Source organism: Apteryx rowi, unplaced genomic scaffold (assembly GCF_003343035.1).
Source record: "Apteryx rowi isolate R43461 unplaced genomic scaffold, aptRow1 scaffold_735, whole genome shotgun sequence".
Taxonomy (NCBI): domain Eukaryota; kingdom Metazoa; phylum Chordata; class Aves; order Apterygiformes; family Apterygidae; genus Apteryx; species Apteryx rowi.
The window spans coordinates 54459-79626 of NW_020451022.1; the positions used below are offsets into that span (position 1 = coordinate 54459).

General features: G+C 40.4%; 2 protein-coding genes across 2 annotated transcripts in view; one reads left to right on the top strand and one right to left on the bottom strand.

Annotated features, from left to right (window-relative positions):
* Nucleotides 1-3834: 3834 nt before the first annotated feature.
* ZAR1L (zygote arrest 1 like) lies at nucleotides 3835-5764 on the top strand. The gene is made up of 4 exons (XM_026087807.1): nucleotides 3835-4537; nucleotides 4852-4944; nucleotides 5099-5173; nucleotides 5621-5764. The coding sequence occupies exons 1-4, from the start codon at nucleotides 3929-3931 to the stop codon at nucleotides 5762-5764; spliced, it is 921 nt and encodes a 306-aa protein (XP_025943592.1). The 5' UTR covers nucleotides 3835-3928.
* Nucleotides 5765-10234: 4470 nt separating this feature from the next.
* Nucleotides 10235-25168, bottom strand: part of FRY (FRY microtubule binding protein) — a 230379-nt gene continuing 215445 nt past the window's right edge. The window contains exons 56-61 of the mRNA XM_026087808.1: nucleotides 24502-24651; nucleotides 23623-23721; nucleotides 23065-23148; nucleotides 14626-14736; nucleotides 12264-12457; nucleotides 10235-11682 (exon numbers count right to left, since the gene is read on the bottom strand). Of these exons, the coding sequence (XP_025943593.1) occupies nucleotides 11424-11682; nucleotides 12264-12457; nucleotides 14626-14736; nucleotides 23065-23148; nucleotides 23623-23721; nucleotides 24502-24651 (897 nt within the window). The 3' untranslated portion in view covers nucleotides 10235-11423. The remainder of the gene's footprint in view (nucleotides 11683-12263; nucleotides 12458-14625; nucleotides 14737-23064; nucleotides 23149-23622; nucleotides 23722-24501; nucleotides 24652-25168) is intronic.

Sequence of the window (25168 nt, forward strand, 5' to 3'; positions counted from 1 at the left end):
CGTTTAGATATTTGTATACATTGATAAGATCCCCTCTCAGTCTTCTCTTTTCCAGGCTAAAGAGGCCCAGCTCTCTCAGCCTTTCCTCATAAGAGAGATGCTTCAGTCCCCTAATCATCTTCGTAGCCCTTCGCTGGACTCTCTCCAGTAGTGTCATGTCTCTCTTGTACTGGGGAGCCCAGAATTGGACATATTTTGACTCCTGACAAATTCTTGGCCTCAGCAATGAGTTCATAAGATAACTACAAGTTAGGGTGGAAAATTCTTTATCAATTTTGAAAATTTCAGCTGTCATTTTAATTGCATATCCTTTTACTCTTGTGTTATAAAAGAGTTTCTACCTATCTCTCCATACGAGTCATTATTTCACACAATTTTATCACATCTGTTTACTCATGTGTCACCTTCTTCAGTGTCTCTTCACATGATAATTTTTCCATGTCCCTCAACCTTCTAATAAACTTCTTTAACCTCCATCTATTTCTGCAATTTTTCTTTCCTTCTCTTTCTGCCTTTGGAGGTGCAGTGATTGGTTCTTCCCATAAGATTGTAGAAGAAGCCATACCATTGATTTGTGTGATGGCATATCATTTCAATTTTATTCTCCATCCCATTCCTACGGCATCCGAATAAGTTATTCTTTTTTTTTCAGCCTGACATGCACCACACAGGTGAGTGTGGGACACCAAATGGGGCAGCCCATAGAAGAGGGGTTTGCTCTGGGGCGCTCCCCAAGAGTTGACAAACACGGGGTGCATCATGGCTGGCGCCACCACACTGTGGGGTTGCTGTAGGCTGGAGGCACATCCTCTAACGACCCCATGATTGACAAGTCCAGATAAAGGAGAAGTGACACCACAGACCCACACCATAGACATCTCAGTGCTGTGGAGCCATTTCCCACAGAATGACCTGCTAATGGGTGCGTTGTTACCTGCTGAGCAGTGTTCGGGCTGAGCATGAGGTCACCTGTGATGTGCACGCTGGTATTGACTGGAGCCGTGCGCCTTGGTATGGCTGTGGGCTGGCATTGTTTTGACTGGGTGTAAAAGGAAGTAAGCCACACACGCTTGGTGTGGACTCGGACCCATGGTTAGCTGGCCTGCGGGCTCGAGGACCCACCGGTCAGGAGGGATACCTGTTGGGGCCCTTGCGGTGCTTCAGAACAATAATCTATATGAGATATAGAGCATGGAACTAACACTGTTTAGGATTAMTTGCTTAGCACAACTTGCTTAGCATTAGTAGCTAAATTTGCTGAAGCCTTAGGCCTCAGGCTATAGCCACTGCTACGTGCTTTGAAGTAGTCCACCAAGGACACTGGTGCAGCTGGAAATGATACATCCTGAGAAAGTACAGATAAACTAGCAGAAGCCAGTGGGAACCAAGGTTAAGGGTAAGATAGCTTTGCTAAATAAGTAGCAAGGTACAAGGCATGATCGCTGCGTGCGTGATCGGTGCCATGATTGGCTACCTGTGACATAATCTGCATGGTGATTGGCCTAGCAAAGTGTACGACTGCACAAACATATATAAGATGGGCAAATTGCCGAATAAAGTTGGAATTGAACCTGCATTCTGTGAATGCGTATGATTCTTTCCCGTCACTCCCACGGACCGCGACATATACCCCTGATGTCAACGGCATGGTGAGGAGAAACCAAGGAAAATTAGACAGGAGGGGTGGCCCATAAGGGGCGAGAGCAATCGCTGCACCTTGCACCCATTGTGAAAGAAATCAGCAAAATCTATACCGGAAGGGTGGCCTGTAAGGGACGAGAGCGGTCATTGTATCATGCACCCATGATTTAACTGTGGAACTCTGATATGCGTATATATTTTCAGTTCTGTTGTATTTCTAGCTTTGCTATACTGTTAGCTTTGTTATAACCTCTTAGCCCTAGTAAGTTCTCACACTTGACAAATGATGATCTCTCGAGTTCAGTACAACTAATCCCAGAATCCAAAAGAATCCCGGATGCCCCTCTGGTGGTGCGTCAGCCACAGCCACACTGCAGTCATAAGGTTTAGCTTAGCTGGTCATCCTGATGTCCTGTTTCTTCCTTTGAGTTGATACAGATAAGGCATTGAAAACACCAAACGTCACAGGGAGCCTTGATCCATCTTGCTATTAACTGTGATGAATCTTGACCATGTACTTCAAGTGTTTCCTGAATCTTAACTCATTTTTGATCCATAAAAATGTTGTTTCTGACCAAGAATTATATTAGACACTTGAAAGAATTTTTCTCAAATAGGTTGGGAAAGTTTAAAGACATCATCTCTACCAGTTCTTCTCTAGCCTCTACCTTGCTGCCCTGTTGAATTTTGTAATGCAATGTTTTTATAAAAAACACTGCCTTTTAGAAACTGCTGTATTCTGATTTTCCAACAATACTGTATTTTAACAAGCATTTCAAGCGATTTCTTACTTGCAGACAAAAAACACTGATTGATAAGTTAGCAATTCTAGAGCTTTTCCAAACTGTAGCATTTGTCTTTAGCTGCCGTTTATCACTGTAGTAGGCTTTTAACTATTTTATGACAGATTCGATATTTGTATTAGAGGTGTTCCTATTAAATACTTAAGTTCATTCAGAATTTTAAAATACCTATCATCTAGAGCTGGTGATTTGCAATTCTTTTGTAAAAACATGAATGTGTTGATACACAGTAGTTATCCCGGTTTCAACAACATTAGAAGTCGAAGGAGGTGTTTGTCTACCATCCTCTGTCATGAAGAGCCACGCAAAGAAAATATTTAATGTCCCAGCAAGTCCAGGGATTTTGGGACTCAACAGTCTCTAAAGACCCACATACACGTTTTACATGACTTAATTACGTGATTTTAACAACATTACTTAAGAAATGACATAACTAAAGTGACGTAATTATGGAAGATGGACTACCAGTCTAATATATAAATGCTTATATTTAATTTATTTCATTATACAGGTATTAAGCCATTTATCCCTGTATAACTGCTTTCCCCCTGGAGTGCTGTACAAACAAGCATATTCCATCTTTTCCTGGAGCAGTATGGTTGATAGAAAGGCTGTGCGTAGACAATCCCTAAGTAGTGGGGCAATGAGGGTGTTCAAACCTTTCAATAATGACTAAAAACTTCTTTCCAAAGATTTAATTGCCTGCATTCTTTGCTTGCTTGTGTGTCAGGGGACCTAATTTATCCAGGCCTTCTTAGCTTCCTAACCCACTTTTTTTTTTTTTTTTTAAGACAATAAAGAGAAGGAGTTATGAGCAAGCAGAGCTACAGACTTGCCATCACTGTAAAAGCTGTGGTTGTTCCAGATATGGATGAACTGCGTCTATTCATCTTTACAGGGTTTTCCAGACTTGTGCTACTCTTTGAGTGCTTATTACTGCCCAGTGCTAACACAGCTCTGTCAAGCTTTTTTCCGATTTGCAGCTCCCTGAACAATTAAGACTTTACTCAGCACTGGATTCATCATTGCATCGTCTAACCCTGACACTGCATTTTCTACCTGAAATCACAGGTAAAGGCCTCTGAAAGCAGAGCAGCCTGTGCGTACTTAGTGGTTCACACAGAATCCCCATGTTTCTTGGTTATAGGTTAGCTCTAAAAAAGTCTCTACAGCTTACAAAGATCCTAATTAGGTAAGAACAGGAAATCCTGTTCATGACTGCCTTAATGCAGGTCCATGTACCCAGGCTTCCCCCACCATGTGTTTGGAAACACATCAAGTCCTGATTTAGCTCTGCAAAGCAGGAGTAAGCACGGAGGGCTGAGGTGAGCGTGGGCCTGCAACCCTGCAATCAGCCCCTGAGCCAGCCCCAGCTGGCCCAGGCCAATTTCCCCATCAATTAGTGACAATTAACAGCAGCTCTCCAGACAAGATAAAGGCAGGGCAGGGAGACAAGTAAGGCTGACTTTCCTCTGGGTGCAGTTATGGAGGGCTTTGTCTATCCCCCCTTCAGTGCCTACCAGGGCTTCAGGGGCAGCCTCACACCAAGCCGTGGCAGGGACCCAGTGCTGAAGCAGCCCAGCTGGAAGCAGAGCAAGAGCAGTGGTATCAGCCCCTTCCTCGGGGGTCCCCCAACCCCCATGCCTGCCGACTACCTTGACAGCTACCGGCGGGCCCAGCTCAAGGCCTTGCTGTCACAGGTGAGCCCAGGGCTGACACCACGGCTGCGCCGGGCCAACACCAAGGAGGTGGGTGTGCAAGTGAACCCACGGGCTGATGTCGCTGTGCAGTGCTCACTGGGGCCACGCACGCTGCCCACTGGCCGCCCCCTCAGCCCTGCTGCCCTCCGTGCCCGGGGGCCCCTTGCGCTCTACTCACCTGTGCTGGACCGTCGCCTCTTCACGCTGCCCGAGGCTGCAGGGCCCCAGGGGAAGAGCCAGGCAGCAACAGCCACCACCCCTGAGGAGCAGAAGGCCAAGGATAGCAGTGGAGAGCAACAGGAGGGCCAGGTGGAGGCTGCCTCACAGCATGAGGAGCAGGCAGAGGCACCGCGGGAGGAGGCTGCGGCCCCCAGCCGGCGGGCTGCTTTCCAGGTGTGCAGTGCCAGGAGCCCTGGGCTGGTGGGGGGCTGGGGGCCTGGCACAACCTGCTCCAGGCAAGGGGGTGAACCCTTTGCTGGGCTGGAAGGAAACTGGCTCCTGAGTGGGAGAAGGCATGGTGGTCCCTCCAGCCTGGCTTCCCCATCAGGTCTATGTCCCCCTTCCCTTAGGGTCAATCATCCCTGTGGGGGCTCTGGCTCTTGCTCTCCTGTGGTGGTGGCAGCAGCCTACTGCCTGTGAGAATGGGTGGTGTAATGAGGGTGTTCTTAGTGATGCTGGAGGCTGCTGAGTGCACTTTCTTTCTGCAGTTCTTGGAGCAGAAGTATGGCTATTTCCACTGCAAAGACTGCAAGACCAGATGGGAGAGTGCCTATGTCTGGTGCATTTCTGGAAGTAACAAGGTAGTTAACACAAAACAAGCATTTTCTTACTTCTGAAACTTGCAATTTTGACACCAAAGCTGTGCCAAATCGGATGTTTCTGGCATGAATTTAGGGCAACTGTATAGGAATGTCCTGAGTAAGTCTCTATGGTAACTAAGAACTTGTTTCTTAGGTATACTTTAAGCAGCTCTGTCGCAAATGCCAAAAGGGCTTCAATCCCTATAGAGTGGAAGCTATCCAGTGCCAGGTAAGTTATAAACTTCTGTACCCTGGTAAGACTGCCTGAGCTTGCCGTATATTTTAATGCAAATTTTAATAGCTTGCTGGAATTTGATGTTGGTTTTAGCTGGAAGAAAGCAATGCCTGAACTTGCTTTCATCCCATTACTAGGAAGCATTATTTAGGAATAGCTTAACTCTGTAAGGCTGCTTCCTGCAAACTGTTTGCCTCAACAGTCTTCTGTTCATACAGCGTCATACCTAACTACACATAGGGTTAGGGTTTTGACACATAGGGTTTTGAGCTCTAGATGAGAAGGCTTTTTATAGCTAAACTCTGCAGGGTTTTCACGGAGAAAGCTCTTTTGAGCATATCAGGTCAAATGTCTCCCTATGATTAAGGGGAAACCAAATGTCAATCTAACATGAAATGGCCAACTCTTATCTGCCAATAATAAAATGTCGTCTTTCTTAAGACCTGTTCAAAGACCCGTTGTTCCTGCCCCCAGAAGAAAAGACACATTGATCTCAAGAGACCTCATCGCCAAGAACTTTGTGGCCGCTGCAAAGGCAAGAGGCTGTCCTGTGATAACACTTACAGCTTCAAATACATTGTCTGATCCATGTGCCCTCTTCTGTTTTGCACTTTCAGTCCTTTGCAATGTTTTGACTTTAGGCTTTTGACCTGGCATTGGATAATGGATTAAGACTTTTGTATTATTTATAAGATATTTAACTTTACTGTATATATGTTGTAAATAAAGTTCAATAAAAGTTTGCACTAATTTGTTACCCCTTAGTTTCATCTTGCTGTGATGCATAGGGGAATATATCTGGAAGGAAACAAAACCTATTTGATTTCCTGAAGGAAATGGGTTTTGTTTAGTATTCCTTCAGGTAGTGTAAAATATAGTTTGCTATAGCAAATCTGTTCTCTTCGCACTGAACTGTTGTTGAAGATGTGAATAATACTCTAGGGAACAAAGTCTATAGTAAAGGTATCCATGTCTCAGAGCTTATGCTACAGTGGCATGCCCTAATGAACAACTGCTCACCAGAACAGTATGTCCTTAAGAGGAAAAACGGTAAGCTTAATGTGCTTTGAAGTGTGTGGGGAATCTTTTGAGTTGAGGTAACTGGGAGGTGGTTAACAAATTCTCTGGACTTAATGTGTCTCAATATCCAGAACAACCCTCTGCCCTTTGCTTTAAGTATAGGCATCTGCCCCAAAGGCTTCCTGGTTATATAAGGTATTTCTACTGTAGCTGGCTTAAATATAACTAAAGGGAGTAACTGAATGTGCTTGTACAGGGACAAAATGTAAGAGAGTGGAAATGTGCTTAAACCAGCTTTGTTGCATAGAAGCTTTGAGGAGCATCACTGAAATTAATGTAGTCCTAGGACTTCAGTAAGACTGTTAAGAATATACTAATTCCCACTCTACCTGAAGTCTAGATATGATGTGAAGAAAACCAGGTTACTACATCACTGCTCTTGTAACTGAGAAGAATCACAGAACCTCTGGAGCTCTACTCCCTACTCAAAGCAGGACCAATTACCTAATGATCAGGTTGCTCAGGGCCTTGTCCATTTGACTTTTGCCTGTCTCCAACGATGGGGATTAAGTGGTCTCTGTGCAACCAATGCCAGTTTTTGAACGCCCTCCTGATAAGTTTTTCCTTTATTTCTAACTGTAACTTTCTGTGTTGTGATTTGTGCCTACTGCTGTGCTTCCATAAGTCTGGCTCCATTCTCTATATAGTCCTAGTGGGAGTATGCATTAGGAAGACAGCAGGAAGGTCTGGTCTTAATGCTAAACAAACCCAGATCCCTTAGCCTCTCCTGGAGTGTCATTTCTTCCAGCCCCCCTTAACATTTTGGTAGCCCTCTGCTGGACTTGATCCAGTATGTCCATATCCTTCCTGTACTGGGAATCCCAAAGTTCAATGCAGTATTCCAGGTGTTGTCTCATAAGTCCTGAATAGAAGAATGACTTTCTTAGACCTGTTGACAATACTCCTAATACAGCCTAGGATGTAGTTGGCCGCCTTTGCTGCAAGGGTACACTGCTGACTTTTACATTCAGCTTGTCTGCCAAGATTCCCCAGGTTCTTTTCCATAGAGCTCCTTCCCATCCAGTTGGTGCACAGCCTGTCCTGTTGCATGGGGTGTTTCATCTTGATGCATTTCCCTTTTGAATTTTGATTTTGTCTCCCTTTGGTGAACTTGATGGGATTTCTGTCAGCCCATTTCTCCAGCCTGTTGAGATCCCCCTGAGTTGCAGCCCTACTCTCCCAGTATATCAACTGTTCCCCCTTCCCTGCAAATTTGGTATCACCTGCAAACTTGCTTAGCGTGCACTCTGTCCCATCACACACATTAATAAGGAGGTTAAATGATATTGGCTCCACAATGCTACCAGTAGCCAGCTGCCAGTTGGAATTTGTACAGCTGCCCAGCCAGTTTGCCAGCTGCCTTATCCAGCATGTATCTCATCGGTTTGGCATAGACCATGTCAAAGGGCAAGGAAAACAATATCCACTGTTCTCCCAGCACCCACTGAACAAGACATCTCATTATACAAGGTAATTGGGTACAATTTGCCCTTGGTAAAGTCCTGCTGGCTGTTCCCACTTTCCTCTCTTTGTCTCTGGAAATGGCTTCCAGGCAATTTCATTCCATAGCCTTCCCAGGGACTGAGTTGGGCTGACTGGTCCATGGTTCCTGAAATCCTCTCTTGCCCTTCTTGAAGATAGCTGTTACATTTGCCCTTTTCTAGTTGTCAGGAACCTCCCCCGATCTCCAAAACTTTCAAAGATGATAGAGGGTGGCCTTGCAAAGGCACTGGCCAGTTCCCTTGGCTCACTTGGATGAGGCCTGTCTGATCCCATGGACTTGTCATGTTCAATTGGCTTAAGTGGTCCTTAAGTCTGTTTTCCTCTACTGTGGATAATGTGGATACCTCCCACAGATGCTGTTAGTAGGCTCAGGGACCTGGGGGACAACCGTGCCACTGAAAACCAAGGCAGAAAGCAAATAAAAAACCCCACTGCCTACCTCAGCCTTTTCCAAGTCCTTTGTTATGCCATTCCCTGCCCCACTGAGCAGCAGACCCACGTTTTACTTGGCCTGCCTTTTACTGCTGGTGTACTTACAGAAGCTTTTCTTACTGCCCTTCTTAATTTCAACTGTTAACTCCATTCCTGCACACTCAGACAATGTCTGGTTCTCTGTAGTAGCCTGTTCCTGCTTGCACCTTTTATACACTCCCTTTCTGTGTTTGAGCTGTTATTAGTATTTCTGAGTTAGGTAGGTTCTGTATGAGACCTGCAATTTCCAAGACATCACTACAGCTATCAAACAGTTAAGAGAAAGAAATTATTGCCATAAAGCCAAGAATGATCCAGAATATTTCATCTTGTAGCAAAAAGTCAAGGTCCTTTGTGCTATTATCAAAATAGTTCATAAACTGCCTCTCAGATTAGAGCCTCCCAACTCTATTGGCATGTATGTCCCTACTTTTAACTAGCATGTTAAGATTTTCCTGAATAATGCATATTATTTTATCCAATTGGGGGCAGAAAAAATGTTTTGGAAAAGTATGCTGCTCACAATGTGCTGCTGTGGGAGCTGGTATTTTAAGTGGAGGACTGACCTCTTTTGTAGGCCTTTTGACAGACAGAACATTAAGGCAGATTTGAGGGCTGAAGGAAAAAAAAAGAACCCAATGCAGATGACAATTAGAGAAGCCAAGTTGTGTTCACATAACTTATTCAGTTAGTCCTTCAGCAGACTGTCCTTTTTACTGTATGCTACAATAAAGAAAACATGGTCTCAATATGTAAGTAGTTCCAATTAATAGATTCTGTGTGCACAGACATGTATATATAGTACCTGCAGGCCCCTTCCATGATGTGCGGCTTAGTTGAGAGAACTCATACAAGTCCACTGGACCCAAAAGGCTGCATCCACTGGTGCTGAGAGAACTGGCTGATGTCTTTGTGACAAATCATATCTTAGAAAGACTGGGAGACCAGGGGAGATCTCCAATAACTGGAGAAAGGCAAATGTCACACTCCTCTTCAAAAAAGGCCAAATGGTCAACTAAAGGAACTACAGGCTGGTCAGCCTCACTTCAGTCTTTTGAAGAACTTTTCCACTGTGAGGACAGTCAGGCAGTGGAACAGGTTGCCCAGGGAGGTTGCACAGTCTCCATCCTCAAATATTTTCACAACCCGACTGGGTAAGGGCCTGAGTAATGTGGTCTGATCTCATGGCTGACCCTGCTTCAATCATGAGGTTGGACTAGATAATCTCCTGAGGTCCCTTCCAACTTGAATTTGCCTGTGATTTGCAAAATAGCCATGATTTTGAAAAGTGATAGAGCAGAACTCACCAAACAATAGAATTTCTGCAGACCGCCCCGATTACAGTTGTAAATAGCTTTCAGAAGTGAAATATGTAATTGAAATTTGAAGACTTCTCTAACCATTGCTGATTATTTTACACAGAAAAATAAGTGTTTGATGAATGGCACTTCTTTCTGAACAGATTTGGCCTGCATCTATTTCATCCTGCCACTACAACTGGGCTGCAGTGCTCTGTGGACTGCAAAATCAAAATGCCTTTAAAAGGGATGGATTCCACCCCATTTTATGCATCAACAAGCACACTGAAAAAGAAAAAGGCAGGAAGGGGAAAAGGCTTTATCTGATTCTCAAAGCCTAAGCTGATATGACAGGCTGGACAGCTTTTCTTTTAATTTTAGCATGAGAAAAAAGTGCTGAGACCAAAGATAGAACTAATAGCAGCATAATGACATTTTTAACAGAAACGAATCTTCACCTGTATTTTGAACTTTTTTTGGAATTATTAAGCTGCTCTTTAAGTAAAATTTACTCTTCCCAGTTGAGTTGTAACTACAGACTGACAAAGAAATTCTTATGCTTCTCATTGGTCTCTTTCAATGTAATGAACCATTCCACCATAAACCATGAAAAAGTTGTCTTTTAGGGGCTGCTTATCATTGATGCCATTGGCAACAGCACAGACTGAGGCAAGAACAAGATCTTCAGAACTAGCACATACTCTGTTGTGATTATATATGACTTTTATATTTTAATTAAATGGATTTACTGATCCAAATATCAACCAAAGTTACCTCACAAAAACAGTAAGTATATTTACAGAGTGAATAAGTTACATAGTTGTCAGCATAAAAGTGTCTCAGATGTGCAACAGATTTACATGCATACATTTAACACTGGACAGCAGTTAAATGTAAGAAGAAAACATACAGGTATGACTTTTATATATACATTACAAATAAAATAAGACATCTCTTTAATGAAACTTAACATGAGAACTTGCATTTCACGTTAATATTTTTACTTTTTATACTCCAAATTTGTATTAAATAAAAATATGCATGCATAACAGTTCAAAAGATTTGACTCTGTGATGGGACTTTTCCTACAAAATGGCAAGTTAAATTAGATCAACCATCCTTTAATAGTATAAATATATTCATAAAAGCAACCCTCTAGTAAAAAGCAGCCAAGGTCCTTAAAAAAAAAAAGAAAATCTACCAAGACCATTCATGATACTTGGGGGCCTAAGAACAGACCTCTGCAATATGATCCAGTACCTTCAGAGACAGTAGCCTAGTAACATTAGGAAATGTACTTCATAGCAGCTCGTTGTTTTAAGATACAGTAATCATATTCAAATTACAGTGTACATTGAACTGTAGTCCATTTACAATTTGTTTCATATACACAGGCTCTCAGCTTTTGACCAACAAGTTTGCGAGATTCTGTGGCCAGCTTCATTCTGCCCATCTTTCACTCAATCAAACAAGAGAAAAAAGGAAAAAATGTACAAGGCTTTTTAACAAAAAATATTATTTCGTGAAGGAAACATTGCACTTTTGCCAACCTAAAATTAATTTGCTATAAAGGAAGTATTGTTCAGTGTAGTAGGCTTTGGTATGCAATGGAAGTCACTTCTTCAGTAGTGAGTTGCAGTTGCTCAGTGAAATGCTAATTGATTTTGTGCAACAGAGAACAAAGGATGTTGTCCTGGATGCTCTCTATACTACCTTTGTCCTGACAGTATTGCTACACATTTGAAGTTCTGCCCATATCTTTTTAGAAGAAATCCTAAATGTAACAAGAGTGAGTACAGTTTGACCAAACCTTTGTAAGGCTGAGAAGACATTGAACCACCTCACTCCAGCACGGCAGCACTCCCAGCTTGAAAGAGGACACAAGAGTCCTGTCAGAGACTTGTGCCAGAAACACTGGAGTCTGGAAGAAAAGTATTGATGACCCGGTAACTCTGAGCTCTGCGAATCATGTCACGAATCTCTATATTCAGTTCCATTAATTTGGTACAGATTTCAGTCAGGCTCTGGTTGGAGCCCACCAGTGCATAGGTGCCAGTCTGGCCCAAGGTTTGGTGCCGGAAGTAAATGTTCAGTAGTGTTTGGACTTCATCATCAGAGCTACTTCCAAAGATATCATTGGGCCACAAAATCCTGCAATCAAACAGGAAAAGAATTTGCATATCGTTATGGGTTTGTTAGCACAGATTGAAACCAGGTGATAGCGCTCTAAAAGGAGAACTGACTTGCACGTGTTTATAAGCCTAAAGCAACTCACTGTTTTACACTGCTCCTTTGTTCATCAGACTCTAAATATCAGATACCGAAATCACATAAAAGAGCAATTCCTATTTTCTAAAAAAAGCTTAAGAAAACTCATTCAAATAAGTGAAAGAGAAACTGGGCTGAATGTTAGCTGATGTCAATGATTCCTGCTAAGGAATTAGCTCTACAAATAGATTCTCAAGAGCATCACAGTAGTACTTTTGATCTAAAGAATGTAATTAAACATTTTCAGTGCTGTATACATGTATGTTTGTATTACTGATTTGATATCCTTATTTACGGAACACCGCAGCAAGAGTTAATATCAATGCCCCATGTATGTTCTTGAAACGTACTGAACTTACTATGATGACTCAGCACATTAGATTTAGGATAAGTTTTGGAAGATAAACAATGCATGCTTTTCTAATAACATGAAAGTCTAATATCAACCATGCAGTAAAACTTGCCTGCATTCTCTTATTTGTTGCACAGCTTTAACAAGTTCATTGTTTTTCAGACACTCCAGCATGGACTGAATAGCTGCTTCTGTAGAATTGAATGTGGGCTCCGATTCCATATTCAGAGGCTCGGCTGCAATTGCAGCAGTAGCATCCTTAAGGTTTTTCTTCAACTCACTCAGTTCTCTTGACATATTTAACAGCTGTTTCAAGGAAAAAGATGTGAGATAGGTATTTTCATTCTCCATAAGCCCAAAAGGGAGTAGTGCATTTCAGGTCTGTTCTTATTTTATCAGATGTACATATTATCTGGAAAAGATCCCTTTTTAACACAAAGACAGCTCTTGATCTCTGTGGTCTGTACAGTGTAATGAACACACAAACTACAAATTTTTAATCTCTGTGCTTTCTCTAATCCTATGCTGTAATTTTGGCTTGCTAAAATGCCAGAGTGCAATCTTTTAATTTTCTAAATGATCTTTTCTTTTTTATCCTGCTACTGTTTCTGTGTCACAGTGGAAAAGTTTAAGAAAACAACATTTACTTCTGCTAGCAACAATGATGTTATTTATTTACAGAACACATGCAAGATCTGATATGATTAACAGACGGGCAGGAATTGTGTAACCCTTTATCAGGCTGAAAAGTTAATATGGCGTAAGACTGATAAATAATTCATAAATGAGCACTTTTTTTCTGAAGATCTACCAGTTAATGTCCATATATGTTAAAAAAAACAATGTGACATGAACTAACACTGGCACTTCCTTTAAATAATATTTTACAGCTACAACAAAATATGCTATTTTCATGGTGCAACAGCTCCTATTATTGTTCCCCAGTTCTATATGCTGCACCATTTCTAACAAATATTCTAACAAAATGATAACTGTCATATATTGTTACAGAAATCAATCCTCTAATAAGGAACACAAAATATTTTTAAAATATTCTATTTAGACAACCCTTAACACTAGATTCCTGGTATCTTGTCTTTGAAAAGTGAACATTCTAGGCACATCACAAGACAGCCTTCGGGACAGCTACTTAAAATACGTGTTCAAACTCCTTGTGCTTTATACAGCACATCTAATAAAACAAACCATTTTTATTTACTAGAAAATCTGCAAACTACTGGAATCTGTCATAAAATACACTTTATAGCTTGAAATTCTGTTTTATGCCTATAATCAAATTATTTTTTCCCCTCAATATTTTTAAATACACATTTTATCAAGGAAAAAAATATATATGGAAATGTAACTTATTTTACTATCTTTCCTTAAATGATGATCATTCAACTTACAGTGCAAAGATGCATTTTTCAAAGTAGTGCATATTTTATGCAATTTCTGAAATAAATTTGCTTTACAATATTGTTGTTGTGAAGCGTTTTTGTAAGTAAGATGTGTAGATATATCTAAAAAGAGACAGCTATCTGGGTCAAAATAGATATAAGATATAGAGTGTTGTGTCAAAAACATTTAAAGAAGAGTGCTTGTAAAAATCACAGAACTAAAAAGACTATTATGACATTAAGATTTTTTGATAATTATATTTTTAAAATAGTCTTGGGAAGTATCTAACTGATTGCAGCAGAAACCAAAGATCTTTGTTTATCCACAGAACAGGATCAGGAGCTACAGGTACAGTCAAAATATAAAGTAGTTCTACACTACACACCTTTGCTGGTATAGTTATGAGAGGTTGCAAAAAGATTTAATTGCTGTTTGCCAAAATACACCACAGAAGTTTCTAGTATAAGGTATATGCAGTTGAAACAGTTGATATGGCTGGAAATTGCAATACATTATCCCAGCAAAAAACCTCAGTTTTGCATTCATGTTAAGATTAATTTACCAAATTATTTTGGTATTGTCATGCTAACAAGTGCTCCTAGTGTAAACCTCTCCACAAAGTCCGGATAAAATCATCCATGATCTAGGAAAGGGATCTTTTCGCTGTGTTTGAAGAAAGCTCAGTTTCTCTGAAAATTAAGATCTCAATTCTTAAAAAAATCCACTTTTGCAAATAGTTCACACAGTGTGAATATTCCCTACATGTAGAACATGTGGATAGAGTTAAGATTCCATATATATCCATATATCATTCCAGTTTTTTTTACCACTGATTCAAATGACTTTTGAAGACTGAATTTATAAAAGAACCCAGTCTCTGAAAGTACAATCAGAAAAATTCAGGATCTCAACTATATTTTAACAAAGATGCCGGTGTGTTGAATTATTTTGTCTGCAGACTTGTATTCAGGGTGAAATAGTGAAATTTTTGGTGTCAGTCTATGGAAAGAAAAATAAGAAGATGAAGGTAAAGTGATTTTTGAGTAGAAGACTTTGTAGTGTTTGTTACGTACCTCTGGCATGGAGCTGACTTCATGCACCTGTCCGATAAGTTTGCAGTAGGACTGAAAAAGCAACAGCAGCTGGAAGTGGAGTTTATATAATCTCTGACACAGTTCCAGTTGCTAAGGAAAGATTTATAGGAGAATAAATACTTAATAAAGAATAGTGATTTGGGATAATTTTTAATAACTAATAAAACACATTTGAGATATAAATTAGTTCTCCATCAAAAAGGCATTATTTTACTAATATATGATCACATACTATTTCAGAAAACAAGTAATGTGTTATTTCTTCTGCAGGTAGGTCATATACAATATTGAAAATCAAAATAATAATGGCTAGCTCTCATGTAGCACTTGTCAGCATTGATCTCCAAGCAGGTTATATAGGTTAGCTTCATTGTTATCATTTTGCAGCAGGAAAGCAGAATTCAAAAATTCAGAAATGGCCAAAGACCTCTTCTGAGAGGATGGAAATCCAAAAGAGAAGCAACAAAATATCTCTAGAGGGTCAAAGCTCCTGTATGCTTCTATGAGGGGAGAGAAGAGAGGCAATAAATCCAGCCAGGGGAGGGAAGGAAGAAACGCCAGCTCTGCAACTAGGGCTCAGCTCATGGATTTTCCACCATCTGAATTAAGCCATACAACAGGCAGACTGCGCTGCATGTGTAAAAAGAATGTGGCCTCTACATATTCCCCTGGAATAAGTAGATGCTGTTTACGAATATTAACTTGTTTCTCCCAGTGTGAGGTGCAGCACCACATGGAAGATGTTAGGCACATCAAAGTCAAATGAAATGGCCATGTGTGCCAGAGAAGGCAAGTTAATATGCTCATGGTCCTGGTATCTGGGTGTCCCTCAGCAGGGGGAATCTGGTAGTTCCACAGATGGGGCATGGTAGGGAAGCGGGCGGATATTTCACCTTTGACAAATTATGGCAGAAGTAAAAATTCTGCAGGTACAACCGAGGAAGCTTCCCATTGCTTTGGCTGGAATGACTCACAGACCTGGGGTGCGTATTTGAATTGTCTTCTACACAGACACAGTGACCAAGGGTGGGATCAGAGATCTTTCCATTTGCTTGGAGAAATTATAGCAGAGTTTCATGCCAAACATGGCAGAAAAAAAGAGGACGGTATTAATGTCTTTGCTTCCTTAATGCACTTCACACATGCTTAGCTACCAGCTGTTTGCTGAATTGGCGGTCAGTGCAAATGCCAGCACAATATTAAGAAAAAGTACTTTAAAAACATCATAAGCATTAATTTGACTGAAGTGTTTGTTTACACATGCTTCAGTATATAAGCGCCAGGGTTTTTATTAATAAGCCAAAATTAGAACCACATTCTTAGCTTCTCCAGTTCTCAAAATTTCTTTACAAGCTAGACAAGTCTGAGGGGCTGAGGTCAAAGACAGACCCTAGTTCTTTGGCAAATTTCAACTTATTTTGTCAGGCAAAGGTGGGCAGCAACTACTTAGCTACGAACAGTCAGTTCAGGGCACTGCCAAGACGTGCCAAGACCTGCTGAAGCTCATCCCATGGGAGCTTCGTGGGGGCAAGAGGGGACAGAAGGAGAGAGGCAAGGTAGTGGCTCTTCACCTGGTGGAGCTCCTCCTGCTTAATGCTTGATAGCTTACCCACACCTCAGGAGCGGTCTGCCACAGAAGCAGAGTTCGGTGGGGTGAATTTGCCTCATCTGAGCTCTGTGCTGCTGTGGATAAACCATTTCTGGCACCTCAGCTAGTTTGTTTCTGGTGAGCCGGGGTCAGAGCATTGCCTCCCAAATACGAACGGGGATCCCACCTGGCCTGGTGAGACCCGTGGGAGCATAAGGAAGGGCAGGCAGATCCAAGGTGAGGAGAAGGGGGGAAAAAAGGGTGGGAAAGGATGCGTGACCTGCTAGGACAGAACTGATTTGTGGGCAGGTACCAAATGTGCCCACGGCCAAGAGAATGAAAAGGTACAGCATGAGGGACACGGTCTGTTAAATAATCCTGCCCAGAGGCCACTCTCTGGAAGTGAGGCCACACAGCACCACCAAGTTGGCATCTATGTGGCTAAACTCTTGCCTCCTAAAATAAAAAGTGACAGTTTAAAGATGAGACCTATTGGAAGTGGCTGGGGCTTCTCTTGAACGAGGCTGAGGCACAGCAGAGGCTGGCTGGCTGCCAGGGAAGGTGCCAAACAGGCAGGAGCAACGCCGCCCTGGGACACTGGATGGCACAAGTGATCACGCTTGCTCCCTCGTCTTGGTTGGGGCACGAGTGGGGACACAGCTTGGTATTTCTGCAGTCTGGATCAAAATCACTCTGTTCAAATTCTGGAGAACTGGTAACGTAATGCTAGCTAGCAGTTAAATACACATATACCTGAAGCTGTCAGGGAGTTAAAAATTAATTGAAAACCAGGACACAGTAGAATGTAATAAAAAAAAAACCTCACGATAGCTTGGCATGTAACACATGATTTTTTTAGTCCTTGAGGAACAATAATTCATTTTTACCCCACCAGCTGCTAAACTGAATTAAGACAAACTAAGGTCAGTTTGAAGAATCAGGTTGGACTCATTCAGTAATTAGTTATCATATCAAGCAACTCAATTTTCTTTCTTCTTGGATAAGTATTAGAAACCAATAATGGTGAAACTATTAATCAGCATATAACCAAGAACAATTTGAAACTTAACTATCAATTATAGATTGTAGTTTTTCATAAAGACAAACCAAAAATTATGAATTTTAAGTTAGCAAAAAATTTGATTTTCCACTCCAGCATACTATATCCAAAGATTTAGTTTTTTAAAAGTTATTTTAAATGACCATTCTAAACAGCATGTGAAAAATGTCAGAATTTTGTCACAGTATTTTTAGATTTCACAAAACACACCTTAGTAAATTATTTTAATCACTCCATTTAGAACCACATTTTCTACAGAGAAAAATCATAACGAGAAAGGAAAACATGCTTAGAGGTAAAACAGTAAAATTGGGGTGTATTAGTCCATCTACAGATGGACAAAGAATATGAAAGAACTTCAACTTACTGCAAGAGATTCCATTTGCTACACAGCAAGCATGGCACAGGAAAAAAGGAAAGGAAAGAAAGTATAGTGTCAGTGTAACGCATGCAATAGGAAGCACAGCCCATCTTTAATAGCATAACTTGTCAGCAGTATTAGCAATGCTTGCCTCAACCTGATAACTGGTTGGAAATACCACATACAACATGCACAGCAGTCTTGCTAAATAAAATCAAGCTTTAATTTTAATGGTAGCTAACAGACTAAATAGCCTCAGTTAGATCCTCAGATTTATTAATTTTGATTTATCCCACTCAGTAGCCCAGGAACTTACAGTAAAATTGTGTTAGAAAATTCTTGAAATAATACATTTACTTAAATTTGCTCTCTATTACTGAAATGAGCTTGTATCACAGAAGTACTCAAAACATTATGCAGGGTTTTCAAGTGATTAACAGAACTGAACTTTGTTATTTGTAAATACTTTGTTATTTATTAATACTTCCATTTTTGGATATCATAGAGCTAATGAAATTTCTGGGATAAGCCTTGTGACTGTTAGGTTTATTACTTGGCACATGACAATGGAAACATTTTGCACACAACTCTTAAGTTATGACTATCATAAAAAAAAAAAATCCAAGGAAAATGACAGATTGGTTCAACTCCATGGCAGTGCTGCAAGTTCACAAGGATTCCTATTTCTTCCTCTCACCAGTAATGATTCACTGATTTTTTAATTGTTCTGGAACAATAGTCCTGTTGCAATAGTAATAACAATGCCTAATTGACCTGCATTAGCATTTCAATGATTAGAGCAAAAACCTCTCAGAAATAAACTTCTATCCTCAAAAGAAGAGTTCTTTTCTTTGTCAAGAACATTTGCACAAATCTGTTCCCTGTGCAATTCTAATGCAGCTTTCATTATTATATATATTATATTCTCATGCTGTTTTAGATCAACAGAGTCATCGTGTATGGTTGTAACCAACAAACCGGAATGACATCTGCCCAGTTACAGCCAGATGTCAGTGCGTACGCACCTGATGTTAATAAACATTTGGAATTTTTATTAAAATGATTTACATTACCGTCAATGCAAAGGTAGCAAATACAGAAATGTTAAATAATGCTAACTCGGCATAGACAAACAAAGTATTTTGGCCTGGCTTCCTTCCATGGGCCTTATTATTAAAAAAAGCATGGAAAGTATTTCCCTCAGTCCTGCATTACCCTTCCATGCAACCTTGACAAACTAAGCTTTACACTCATGATGTTCAATTTTATGCTTTTAACATTATTTGAACATTTTCCCCTGTATTTAGTACTCTGAAAAAAAACTTTATATCTTGCCAAATTGCATGCAGTTCATTTAAGTCAAGCTTTGTAAAGTTAATTTTAAGATAAGAAGGTGAAGAGAGCAGAGAGATTACTGCGCTCCAGTGAAGTCACAGGCATGCAGTTTTGCGGTTTGCAAATCTCGTTTGCATCTGAGGCTCCTCTGAATTTCAGCATGCTGCTAAGCTTCATTTGGACTTTTAAAAGTATTCAAGTCCATACATGATTTCTAATTTGCCATGGAATTTACTTTATAGAAGAAGGGGGAAAGCAGCACGTAAGTGAATTCCATGGTCATTATTTCCCCAGAAAAATTGTCTTCTCTCTACTGCTTCGGGGAGAAGGCTTCATCTTACATGAAAAACCCTCCCTCACTGAACGAAAATATACTGAGCTTTCAATAAATATTGCAATGTATCCCTAAATTACTGATGTTCTACTTAACACGGATCTGTAACTTGATGATTTTAACTCCTCTTTCTATATCCTTCAGCATAAAACTAAGTATTCCTTGGAGGCTGACAAGATGATAATTTTGGAACTAACTGACATTTCTTAGTCTCCCCTCCCTTCTGCAAGGGCTCAGGCAGAAAGATCCCAGCTTTCACTGTATTTCTCTGTCTCTAGTTTAACTCCTGTAATAAGGCAAGTGTTGTTTCAGATTAGTAAACAGAGACACTGAGAGACACTACACAAGTATTGTCTTTGGTAGGTGAAAATACTGAATGTTTAGTCTTTGCATATTTTGCAGTCCTTCAAGCAGCCAGTGAGGGTCACACCTGTCTGAACCTGTAGCCACAAGGAAACCCACAGCAACAGGTACATTTTGAATTTTTTGAGCAAAGTTATATGGGGTGTAGCATGGGGTGTATCAAACCCACACACCCATTAGCTTGTGGTGATCTCTGGGATGAACATGGCTTAAGAAAGGTGTATACTGACTTTGGACTTACAGAGTAAACTGAATGTCTCCTCAGGAGGCAAATACTTATTTGAATCAGCATTGCTAATTGACAAGAAAAATATGATAAATCACATATCTCTTTTCCAGAAAAAAGCAGTCTTTGACTAAATAAAAATCTCCCTGTTTAGAAGGGTCCAAGAATATACCGATAGCTTTACTCATCTAACAGTGGGACAGACAGCAGAATAGTAATATGCAATTTTCTTTGCCCATAAAATAATTCCTGTGTTCTTGAGACTCTGTTGCTGGATGCAGCATCAAAGCTTTCACATCACAGCCCCATCCAAATCATGTAATCTGTTGCACGAATAAGGGACAGTAAGCTTTTACCCAGTCTCAGACAGCTTTGTAGTTCTAGCAGCTGACCTAGACAGCTTCTATTTCAAGCTTCTTGAATGTCCTAGCAAGCAATTTTTGCCTTTGTCCACATTCAAGAAACAGTAACAATGGTCAACAAATCATGTGCAATTATTGTGAAATAACATCTGATTAGAGAAACTGGTGCCCACTTAACTACTAGCATAAGCGGGCACAGGTCCATTTAAGTGCATTTCTGCTGCATTACAATTATTTCTGACCCTTAGACACTTGTGCTAACTCTGAATTTGGCCTTATGTCTGTCTTGTCTATAGAGCAGACAATTTCCGCTCAAGCTTTTTACTAGTTGGTGAATTTTGAGAACCTAAGATTTCTGCCCTCTGTAGAACAAGGTATTGTTTTTCCTCCTTACAATTATTTCTGATCCTTTTCCAGCAACAGCCTGTTTCTGGGTTGAGCTAAGTAACTTGGTACATCAGAAGTGCTAAGCACCAGTCCAGGCCCCAGGCTAACCCTCAGTGAGTTGAGGAGTTTAGGCAGGTTCCCTTGTAGCTAACACTGTAAGAAAGACAGCTTTTTCTACAATTATCTGATTCTTTGGCATACTTCCCTTTCTTTTCATTGTGTGCCTACATGGATATACCACTTCAGGCTGAGGGAGAAGAGGAGAGGAAAGGCATGAAAACAAACTGTTTGCCAGTCTAGGAGTCACTTTTCCTTTTCCCTTCCTAATGGCATTTCCTTAGTTTCCCTTGACTCTTCCTTCGATTACATTTTTGGTGAAAAAATAGTACTGTAGATAGATAGAGAAAATTCCTTTGGCAAGAGCTGTTTCAATGGACAGCTGAATGAGAAGGGAAAGAAAAAAATATGCCTCTTGATCAAAGACCTACCATCCTGTCAACTTCCAAGGAAAAATAAACATTTTGGGCTGAAGGAACATTGCTGGGGAGAGGACAGGGATTCCTGCAGGAATGAGAAACCTTTCTTTTCAGTCTGCCTCATAAGCAGTAAGGACATTAACCCTGGCTTCACAAAACACACATTTAATTCTGAAACAGAACACCTAATGAAAAAAAATTTACAAATGGATTATGACACTTCTAACTTTTAGATGCTTTTAGGCCCTCTATGTATGAGCTCAGTTTATCATCTATTCCTTCTTAGCATTCGCTCTGCTCTACTTTTTTAAAAAAGAAACAAAGTAGGTCATCAGCAAGATCTGTGATCCTCCATCTCATTTTGCATATTTTCAGAAGAGGGATGAGGAGCATAAGCTGTACAGAGCAAGACATGTAACACCTACTGTCCAAAGCCACTGTTCAGGGTGTTGTGCACCAGTGGGAAGAGAGCACTCATTCATGCTCCTGTAGATACGCTTCTCCACATATATTTTATCTCCCACTCACGATGTACTCACAGGAGAGGTAATAGCATGTGCCCCAGCTCCCCTTTTTTTTTTTTTTTTTTTTTACTTTTGGGAATAGCTCACTTGTAACATCCCTGTGCACCATTGCAATTAAGGAAAGGAATCTCTTATTTAAATGCATTGGAAAGTATGTGTAACTTTTGCTGGTGCCAATGCCAGAAAGGGAAGTTTGAACATGTGATTCTACCCAGAGGTTTTAAGGCTAATAAGGTCAAGGAAACGAAAATGCAGTGGTGGCAAGGATTTGGGATTACTGGGCAATGGCATATATAAAAATCAAGGGAGACCAAAGACAGGAAGATAAATAGGGAGAGGAAGGAAATAGAGGCTAAGATAAAAACAGAAGGAAAGAAAATAAATTGTAGGAGGAGACAGAGAGAGGGACAAACTGAAACCAACATGAGAAGAAAACAGTATCTGAAAAAATAGTTAAAACAGGGTGTAAAATAGGGTGAAAATGCCATCATTGTTTTTTATATGTAAAAAGACATGGAGAGAGGAGGCGTCACTTTTTTTGTATATGCTGGTGCTGTTTCCTAATTTTGATTCCTTCTCCTCAACCCCTCTTTTTCCCATCCCTCCATTCTTTCTCCTCCAAAGAAAAAAAGTCACAAAATAGCATTTCCCAACTCATTCTGCATCACTGAAATACCAGCTATTTCCTATACTTAGTATATCAGACAACTGGGATGCCTGCTGATGATGTTAATTTCTGAAAAGATTGATTTCTTAACTGGACTCAATACACTAAATATATATTTATGCATCTGTGTGTGTATATATACATGTATTTTGTGTCTTTGTAAAACTTCTGTTCAAAAGTGATGTAAGAGATATTTTGGCTTTGCTACAAATAGTTCTGTACAGCATAAATCATTTCACTGGCCATTTTACAGTCACTGTTTCATCACTACCAAGCTACTGGCTTTGAACCAGATAAGTCTTGTATTTCGGGAATCAGAGTTCAAGTCAAAAAGGCCCAAGTGCTCTTGGGCAGACTGTGCCTCTAATGGCTGTAGAGCAAATGGGTGTAATGTGGAAGCAGAGGCCATCAGAAGAGATCATCAGAGACTCTGTGCTAGGGGAAACTGCCTGCGGCTGCAACATCTTTCTAAAAGGGAGAGCACACACTGGCCAGAGAGGGTTAGCTCTGCTTCCTCAGGTAGAACAGGAATGCAGAAGTACTCCCACTAGACACCTCCCATTGCCGTTGGCCAGGGCCCAGGCAACAGCGGTACCTTGGAGCCTGGAGTGCAGAACTGGGTTATGCTCAAGCCCAGCAGACAGACAAGGAGGCAGTATACTCTGGAGGTTCCAAGAAAAAGATGTGTCTGACATGTCACTTTAGAGGAGTGAAATACTTCTGCTCATTTATTACCTTCTCTTCTGAGTCCCCTGGCTGGCAGGTAATAACTCCATCTCGTGAGCCCCCAGCAAATGTTGCTTTGCAGTTTGCAAGCCACTGTTTTCACAGAGAAATTAAAAGAAGATATGAATAAAGTCTGTAGCTTGATTTGCAGAAAGGTAAGCAGTATTTTAGTTTCACAGTATAGTATGTAAACACAAAAACTTGTAGTTGAACTCCTTATTCATACAGACTATGACAATTTGCTTTGGCTGTAACTTACAAGTTACAGTCTTGATTTCTATTAGCATTTGAATTGCATATATCAAGAAAATGAATGAATTAATTACTAATTAGGATAAAGGAGAGACTAGGAACATTAGAGATGTCAATGTTTTTAAGAGTAAGAGATGCAATAGTCTTTTTTTTGCTTTTGGTTCCTACGTTCTGGAAATAACTTTTAATGAATCCAATATTTGAAACACATTGTTTGACTCAATATTCATTTAAACAGCTCTGATACTATCTGCAGTCACAAGACATAGAATAAGTATACGTACAAAAAAAAGAATATAATATACTCTAGCATACCGAGAGAGTTGCTTCTTTCCTGTTGTTATATGTGTCCAGATATTCCTGTAGTTCTAGAACACTGAACTTCAGCTTTTCAAGAAGGCCGCAGGAGAGGAGCTGGAGAAATTAAATCAAAAGGGCTAGTAAATGTCACTTATAAAAGAATAAAAATATTAGTAGAACAGAAAGGATAGAACAGAAAAGGTCTTGGAAAAGAATGCTTAGATTTAGAGATACTACTACTGAAAAATATTTGATTTTATATTTATACAAATACAATATATATAGGTAGGATACTATACTGAAAATCCAACAGCGCCTGTGCATACTTTGGAACTGAAATTGTGTTCTGGGTTTAACAGCTTCAGAGAAGACTTCCCTAAAATAAAATATTGCACAAAACTTAACTAGTTAATCTCCACAGCTCTTTAGTGAAGGAAAGGCCCAGCTTTTCCGTGGTCACAGCAGTGGGTGAAAAGCAGGTCCAGGATTACACTTCAAAAATTCCTACCTCTATATTCCTGCACAAGGCTACACGGACCTGAGGCTGTTGGATGAATATGGGCCAGAATAAAAACAATGGGAAGAGCAGTCTCATTCTCTAATACATATCTTTATCATCCAGCTCACAACACAGTTCAATCATATGAAGCCACTGAACATATTGTCACCTTTCATGCTGAACTACATAAAAAATAGCTTCTCCTTTTCCTTTTGCAGAGCTAACTGGGTCTGGTAGGCGATTGTTATATTTGGGCAAAAACAGGAGATAAGAAGTCAGAGAGAGGAGGTGGGTATCCTCTCGATGCATCTGTTCAAGAATTGACTGTAAGTGAAATAAGCAGTGAAATAACCCACTGCAATGCAGCACATGACTTTCTAAAGGAATATACTCACTGTTTCTGCATCTACGAAAAGGGTCGGACATTCTGAACATGATGTTAACATCTGAGAAGACCTTACAAACTTTGAGCCTATTCCTCGCAGGTTGTCTCCTAGGTAACTAGCTGCATCGCAGGTTAGGAAGCAGAACCTTTTCTGAATATTCTGTAAAGCAAAACAGGGCTCATCACATTCTTCGCTCAAGACAAGCTTCTTTCCTTTGTAAACAAATGGCACGCATTTTTTTTTCTTCATAAAATAACATGGGCAAAAGAGACCATCTCCCTGTGGAGAACTGAATGTTTGCTCAAGGATACTGAGTAATAATTATCATGGTGGACACAGTGTACAGAAGTTTCTTCTACTGGGCAGCTGTGAAACTAGTCACAGAATTTATATCTACTACTGAAATATATTCTTTTCTGTAAAGATGATTCATTCTTTACAAAGCCTTCTACCCACATGTAGCTTTTTCTTAGCTGTACAGAGTTAACTGAGTTGATCAGCACATTACCTTTTCTGCCCATTCCAGGCATTGTTTTGTTACTATTCCATGTCAAGTGCCTAATCAGATAATGTAATGAACATCCTAATGCCAAAGAGCAGCAAGGAAAAAACATAAAAGAAGTTCTGTTTTCCCCTGTGGGAAAAACTTTCTTACTAGAACTTTTCTGCTGCTTGG